The 7,985-nt window shown below is 49.5% G+C and overlaps 1 protein-coding gene across 1 annotated transcript in view; it reads right to left on the minus strand.

Annotated features, from left to right (window-relative positions):
- Ttc39c (tetratricopeptide repeat domain 39C) overlaps positions 1 to 7,644 on the minus strand; it is a 96,458-nt gene extending 88,814 nt beyond the window's left edge. The window contains exon 1 of the mRNA XM_075969273.1: positions 7,298 to 7,644. Coding sequence (XP_075825388.1) covers positions 7,298 to 7,458 — 161 coding nt within the window. The 5' untranslated portion in view covers positions 7,459 to 7,644. The remainder of the gene's footprint in view (positions 1 to 7,297) is intronic.
- Positions 7,645 to 7,985: the final 341 nt, after the last annotated feature.

Raw genomic sequence — 7,985 nt, forward strand, 5'->3', positions numbered from 1 at the left:
GTGGGTATTTTTGAGGGGGTGCTATTAATTTCCTCTAAGCCCAGCCACTATTCTACAAGCAATTGTATTTTTTAAAAGAATTCCACTTCAACTAAATGAATCTGAAGAAATTATTTAATCAGGACCTTTCCAAGAATTCCAACAGGTAGAAGGAAATCAAGATGAGCCTTGACAGCCACTCCACTGAGCAGGTAAGACAGAAGAATCAACAGATAAACTAACTAGCTTTTCTACCAGTCCCTCAAACCATTTTTGCTCTCAATCCTCTACTTTTCTTGAATTTCTGCACCTAAGGATTTCTCCACAGACTCTAGCAACAGAGCTGAGATACCCTACTACCTCTGAGCACCCAGGACTCCTCTCAGCTTCCACCTTTCAGTGATCTGACATGGCGTGGGGCAGGGAAGATGCTGGGCCCTACCAGCCTGACACCCTTACCTTGAATTTTCCCATGAATGTCTAGCTTTATGGTCTCTGTCACAACTATCTATTGCTGTGTAATGCACAAGCCAGAGATGATCAAATGAGAGTGGCTGTGTCCCAATAAAGCTTTATTGGCAAAGAAAGCCAGCAGGCCAGAATTGGCTGGTAGGTCATACGTTTCTACCCCCTGAATATCAAAACATCTCAGCTGCAATAATCCTGGTTCCACAGTCAACATGTTCTCAAAATACAGACATACAGCACATGTCTCCATAACATGTGCTATAACTGTGCTGATCAATTTAGGATTATTATACACATGTGCACATACACGAACATTATTTAGCACAAATTTTTCTCTTTTACCTTTAATGCTTCTTGGCATTTTATAACTTAAAATGGAAAAGAAAAACAGAATTAATAATTTTACCTATATCTTTTTTCTCTATCAAATCCTTACTTATTTGTGCACATTTATCACTGGTGCATGTTCAATGGCCAATATATACTGTAATTCGTCATCTTGGGACTGAACAGAGAATTCTATGCATTCTCAGCATATTTCTTAATTATTCCAGTAATATCCACAGCCAGAAACTGGTAGCAATACTGTCAGAATAAGACCTTCAAATGTCAGAAAAAGATGCCAAGAGATGGGTGGGATGTAGCTCAGTTGGTTGGATGCATGCCTAGTACGCACGTAATCTTGAATTTGATCCCCAGCATGACACAAACTCGACACGGGGGGGGGGGGCATGTCTATCACCTCATCACTCAGGAGGTCGAGGGATAGATCACAAGTTCAGTCTTGTTCTCTGTTACACAGCGAGTTTGAAGTTAGCCTGGGCTACATGAGACCCTGTCCCCTCCCTGCCAAAAGAAGAGATGACAAGAGAGAAAGCAGGGGGTGTAATGGCAGCCATTAGGGGAGGAAGGAGGCTGTGTCAGGTAATTTCTATGGAAACAGAAATTACAAAGCTCACTGGAGTTCCACATGTCTCAGGTCATCCTCGGATCTTCAAGTCTGTCCCTCTCCTACCAGCCCTCTGATTAAAAACCTTCAAGGCGTAATGAGGAAAGGACCCTGTGACATCAGGATGGAGGAACCCTAAGAAGTTAATGAGGGTCATGATTGCACAAACACACAACTGTCTCAGGAACAGTGACTCGCTACCTAACAGCAAAACAGCCCTAAGAAAAAGCCAACTCACTGGCAGCCTGCACCAACCACATGACAGAGAACACAACAGAGAAGCCATCCAGGCGTCCACTGCTAGGCTGCAGAGCACACTGCAGCTTTGACCCTCCGTGTCTGCACTACCTGGGTTTCCACCGACTCCTCTCCCAGATCCAGCTTAAACCATACCATCTCTCACATCCTTCTTCTCATCTTCCCCAGCTCTGCATGAAGCTCAGGCAGCATTTCCTCTGCGAAATGTCCTCTGGCTGGGATCGCCACTGTTCGCTCTGTCCCTGTACACTATGGTGACCTGTGAGTGTGTTTCCCAGCCTCTCTGCTAAGGTCCACGTACAGCAGCAACACGAACCTCACCAAGTTTAACATGGGCCCCAAGGTCTGAGTGTGGGTCACACAAGCCAACAGCAGTTCAGTGTGCGGACCACTGCGTAAGAGCACTGAGCTCTGGGAACAGGAGGATCACACGGCCTCGGGCTCAAAGCAGAGCAGTCCTGAGGCACTGGCCAGCAGCTTTTCCTTACTACAGCAAAAGACTTGACCCGAGTACTTACATAGAAATCCTTCTTAAGCTCAGTGGTATGGGGGATCACAGCCCACCATCAATTGACACCATGGTAAGGGGCAGCCAGTGGTACGTGACGGTAGCTTACATAGGAGTAAAGAATCACATGTCATGGGACACACGACATGAAAGAGCACAGGGAGAACCAGGTTTACTCCTTTTGTTACAGACTTCTCAAGAACTGTCACAAGGTGCTGTGAGAAATAACCTCAAGCCCCCAGTAATCTAAGAACCTCCAACTAGGTCCAACCTCCTAAAGGCTCCCCCTTTCAATAGAGCCCAGGCTTTATCTACCTCCTAAAGGCTCCCCCTTCCAATAGAGCCCAGGCTTTAACCACCTCCTAAAGGCTCCCCCTTCCAATAGAGCCCAGGCTTTAACCACCTCCTAAAGGCTCCCCCTTCCAATAGCGCCCAGGCTTTAACCACCTCCTAAAGGCTCCATCTCTTCAATTGTCAGGCCTTTAACTTCAATACACCAGAGAGACACAAACCACATTCACACACAGCACAAACGGGTCCTGGTCTCTGTGGAAACATCTCCAAGTGCCTGACAGAGGCTGAGCGCCCATCGCAGGCACTCGTTAGGGCAGGGCCTCTGCTATTTGTGTAAGGGGCAGCAGCTACGAGGTCTTGTTGACATCTCAGAAGAAGGTCTCTACTGTGCAGATATTTCTCATCCCCATGGAAGAACATCTGCGCTACACAATCCAGAAGGACTTTCGTTGTCAGCAGTTTCTACAAGGGACCATGGCTCATGTGGTACCTATTGATGAAGCTCCTCTCCTTAAACAAAAAAGTTACTTTAATACTAGATAGTGTTTCTTTGTCCATCTAAAGGAGAGGACTTTTACCAGAAAGGGGAGTAGGTCACTGTTAGAAGACATTGTTAGAAGACAATAAAAATAGCTAGGTGTTGTAGGATACTTGATTGTGTTGTGAAACTCCAAGACTGTATTAATAAAATTAACCTTGGATCGGGGAAGGGGTACAGAGCCAGTGACTAGCTGAATTAGCCATAGGGCATATGGAGTACCCAGGGAGCTGCTAGAGATAGGCATAGAACATACAGGGAGGGGCTTAGAGGTTCACGGTCCTGTTTTGTTCTGGGACAAGTGGAGAGATACTTGCTGGGTCCCTGCTGGTCACCAGGTTTTTCACCTGAATTATCCATCTCCTGGCTCCCGCTCCTCTGTGGACACGCTGAGCTAGAAGTGACACTCAAACACTGGTCATGAAGTCCATGTTGAGTTTCCAGCAGGACATTCCCTGCTGGAACGAAAGAAAAGTTTCCTAAAGTATCATATGTCTGTCAAATGTGGTATATGAGGTGAGCATGACATAGGAGAGCTAGGGACAGTCAAGATGGCTCAGGTGGTAAAGGTGCTGGCCACCAAGCCTGAGGATCTCAGTTTGAGCCCCTGGTCCCACGTAATATATATACACACACACAAACAGTGAATAAATAAATAAATAAGATGTAATTTAAAACGTATATATGAAAGCTATTTGCATAAATGGAGGCATTCACCTTGTGCTGAGATGGTGGTGACAGCAGCAAGCACCAACATCATCAGCTTTCACTGCATGCATGCATGGCGTATCAAGACAGCTAGCTACAGCTGCAGGCATGGCATACCAAGACAGCTAGCTACAGCTGCATGCATGCATACCAAGACAGCTAGCTACAGCTGCATGCACCCATGGCATACCAAGACAGCTAGCTAAAGCTGCATGCATGCATGGCATACCAAGACAGCTAGCTACAGCTGCAGGCATGGCATACCAAGACAGCTAGCTACAGCTGCATGCACCCATGGCATACCAAGACAGCTAGCTACAGCTGCATGCACACATGGTATACCAAGACAGCTAGCTACAGCTGCATGCACGCATGGCGTACCAAGACAGCTAGCTACAGCTGCAGGCATGGCATACCAAGACAGCTAGCTACAGCTGCAGGCATGGCATACCAAGACAGCTAGCTACAGCTGCATGCACCCATGGCATACCAAGACAGCTAGCTACAGCTGCATGCACCCATGGCATACCAAGACAGCTAGCTACAGCTGCATGCACCCATGGCATACCAAGACAGCTAGCTACAGCTGCATGTATGCATGGCATACCAAGACAGCTAGCTACAGCTGCATGCACCCATGGCATACCAAGACAGCTAGCTACAGCTGCAGGCACGCATGGCGTACCAAGACAGCTAGCTACAGCTGCATGCACCCATGGCATACCAAGACAGCCAGCTACAGCTGCATGCACCCATGGCATACCAAGACAGCTACAGCTGCAGGCATGGCATACCAAGACAGCTAGCTACAGCTGCATGCACACATGGCGTATCAAGACAGCTAGCTACAGCTGCATGCAGGCATGGCATACCAAGACAGCTAGCTACAGCTGCATGTATGCATGGCATACCAAGACAGCTAGCTACAGCTGCATGCAGGCATGGCATACCAAGACAGCTAGCTACAGCTGCATGCACCCATGGCATGCGGTTCTCCTGATTCTTATTTTTCATTTGTTTGTCTGTCTGAGACTGGGTCTCGTGTATCTTAGGATCTCACATTCACTATGTAGCCAAAGATAACCTCTAACTTCCTATCCTGATCCTCAGTCTTTACTCCAGAATACTGGGATTCGAAGCATGCACCACCACACCCAGGTCAAGTGGTGTGAAAGCCTAGGAATAGAAACCAAAGCTTCACACACAGCAGGCAAGAACCCAATCAGCTGAGCCATATCCCTGTCCCCAGCTCTCTTCCTGTTACATTTAACAGCCAATCACACTGTGCTGTGGGCACTGTTACCACTACCTTCATTTTACAGGCAATGAAGCAGTTTTGGAGAAACTGAAAAGTCAGCATCCACAACAGGGCAGGGCTAGACTGGAGCCCCAGTCACTGGATGCCTGTTTCTGATCATCCTTCTATGCAACTGTGCTTCCCCGCACATGGGTGAGACGTAGCACATGTTGGAGGTGGGAACCACAAGGTCTTCCCGCATCCCAACACAGCAGATGGAGCAAGGGAAAGCTGATGAAATAATGCTGCCATTCTGTCTTCTCTCCCTCCATCCCAACTAAAGCTTTGTAACAATTGTGGGGGGAAAAGGCCCGTCCAGGCAGACTGCAAATGTCTCACAAATTTAGCAACGGAGGAAGAACGATGAAACCCAAGACTTGACTTAGAACCGTGGTGATGGACCCCATTGATGCCATGAGTCTCAGTCCCTCACTGCCACACTCACAGTGAAAATAGGCGAGGGAATGCGGCTGGTACTTGTGCTTGGCAAAAAAAAAAATAGATATTACAATATATTTTCCTTCCTTATTCCCAGTTCCCATTGGAAAACACAGTAGACAGCTCCTAGCTACACATTTCCCCATCTCCTTCCGCACAGACAAGTTCTGTTCAAGCTGCAGCTCTCACAGCGGTCCTCTGCTGACACTCCGGCAGCCTGCTCAGTGCTCGACCTTCCAAACGCTGTGACCTTCTAGTGCAGGTGCCTCGCACTGTGGAGACCCCCACCATAAAGTTATTTCATTGCTACCGTTAGGAATCATAATGTAAATATTTCTGGAAATAGGTTTGCCAAAGGAGTCATGAGCCACAGGATGAGAACCACTGGACTAAATAAAGAAAAAGTTTGCTTTCAATGCGACAGTAACACTACTGCTTGGGCTATATAGTGAGCTCCAGACCAGCCAAGGCTACATGGTGAAACCCTGTTTACAAAAAAAAATTATAACTAACCTACAAGACAGAATTAGTAACTTTTTAAAAAATCCTCCATCAAAGACTTTGATGGAACACCTTAAATCAAACTTATGTAGTGAGTATGTGTGTTTGTGTGTGTTTTAAATAATACATTCTGAGTAAGTTAAAATGTTTTCATTTCAGACCCATAAGGGTGAGAAGAAGCTCACTTAAAATTAAAAGTACAGTGGAGCCCAGATGTGGGTTCAAGTCTGTAATCCCTAGCACTGGGGAGGCTGAGACGGGAGGCTAGCAAGGCTAGCCTAAGCTACAAATCATAGACTATGTCTCAAAACAAAAGCAACAAAGCAAACCAGGTCTAGTGAAAAGTTCCTACTTGCAAGATATCTGCTTTGCTGTTTGGGGAGCAGTAGCTGGGCTCGGTGAAAACCGCCAGCCTTTGAAGCCTAGGCATTTCTCATTCGCTAACACACTCAAATCTCCATCGCAACTAGACTGTGATTCGCTAATTTCAACCTTCACTACGGGCATCAAGAAACTATGAGGCATACGCCCTTAAACATGTTCAGGACGGCTGCTAGGCATCTGATTGCTGGCCCACGTTCACAGGGCAAACTAGCTTGCTTCCTGAAGCAGAGCATCTGGATCCCACAACAGCAAGAAAGCTACTAGGCTTACTTAGTTCTTGAGTTGAATTCCTCAAAGACAAATTAACGGAACACACGTGTTTCCCCTTCCATTCTTCCGTATTTTAAGAAAAAAAAATTCCTCTACTTTCTTTTTACCAGAGAAAATTCTTAATAAATCTTGAAAGACATCAGTAACTCATTTCAAGACTGAGGCTTTGGAAGGATAGGCAGAGAAGGATCGGTGAGCAGAGTTTGGTCTGAAATTTTGAAGTTCCTGCACAGCGCGACACTTAGACTACACTGTCTGTAAATAACAAAAGCTCCGGGAATGGCACAAAGCAAAGCGCCACACAAGGACCCGGCAAGGGTGCAGCAAGCTGTGTTAGGGTCACAAAAGGCTGCCCAGGCAGCAGGCGAGCCAGAGTCTCAACCATGCAAGTGCCAGGCTCGTTGCTGCCTCAGATGCATTAGTTCCCTAAGCTACCTATGGTGGGTGAGCCACCGCTCGAAAGCAGCAGAGAAACACTGGGCACTCCTAGGAGGGCAGAAAGTGAGCAGAGAATGCGGTGTCTGGGAGGGAAGGGACAACGCAGCGGGGGATGGGGTGGGGAGGAGGATGGGGCCAAGGCTCAGGGCAAAGGCTGCAGATAAAGCCTTGGGAAGCGAAGGGAAGCGGGGAAGAGAGCAGCCGCTGGTCGCGAGGTGACCACCCGGAGCGCGCAGCCGGGGCAGAGAGTCGGAAGAGTGGTGTCACCTGTATTGTTTGAAAAGCTGATCCGACTCCCTGAAGCCGTTGTTGAGCAGCATGTTGATGCCAGCCAGGGCCAGCTCTGCGTCCTGCAGGGGCGCCGCCGCCGCCGCGTCCGACTCGATTTCGTCCCTCCGCTGCGGCCGCTGCTGCTCCGAGCCGGCCATGGGCGCACGAGGCTCCGCGCGGGCCGAGGCGAGGTGCGGGAGGCGGCTGCAGCGGCCCGCGCTCCCCGAGCCCCGCTCCGACCTGCCGGGAGCCAAGCACAGCAGCCGGCAGGGGGCGGGGAGGGACGCGGAGGCGGAGCCGCCGCCCGGCTGCGGCGCGGGGAACGTGGGCGTCCGGCCGCCCCCACCCGCCGCCCAGGATTACTCAGCAGCCGGCTCGCGGCCACCCCAGCCGTTTCGGGTGTCTGCGCCCGCTTCGATCCAGCGTCTCCCGAGCCGCCTCCGCTTCCCAGAGCTCCTCCAGGCCCCGGAATCAGCTCCAGCGGCCCCCGGACCAGGGTCCAGGCTGCTGACACCCACGCGAGGCCCCAAGGCCCAATCCTCCCAGGATAGGGTGGACCGCGGACGCACTGGGAGGGCGGGGGAGCTTGACTCGGGGTCAGAGAACTCCTGGTCCACTGCGACAGAGCGCGGCAGGACTCCCAGGTGGCTTTGGCTTGGGCTTCAGTGTCAGAACCCTTGGGAGT

Source organism: Microtus pennsylvanicus, chromosome 4, assembly GCF_037038515.1.
Source record: "Microtus pennsylvanicus isolate mMicPen1 chromosome 4, mMicPen1.hap1, whole genome shotgun sequence".
NCBI classification, from domain to species: Eukaryota; Metazoa; Chordata; class Mammalia; order Rodentia; family Cricetidae; genus Microtus; species Microtus pennsylvanicus.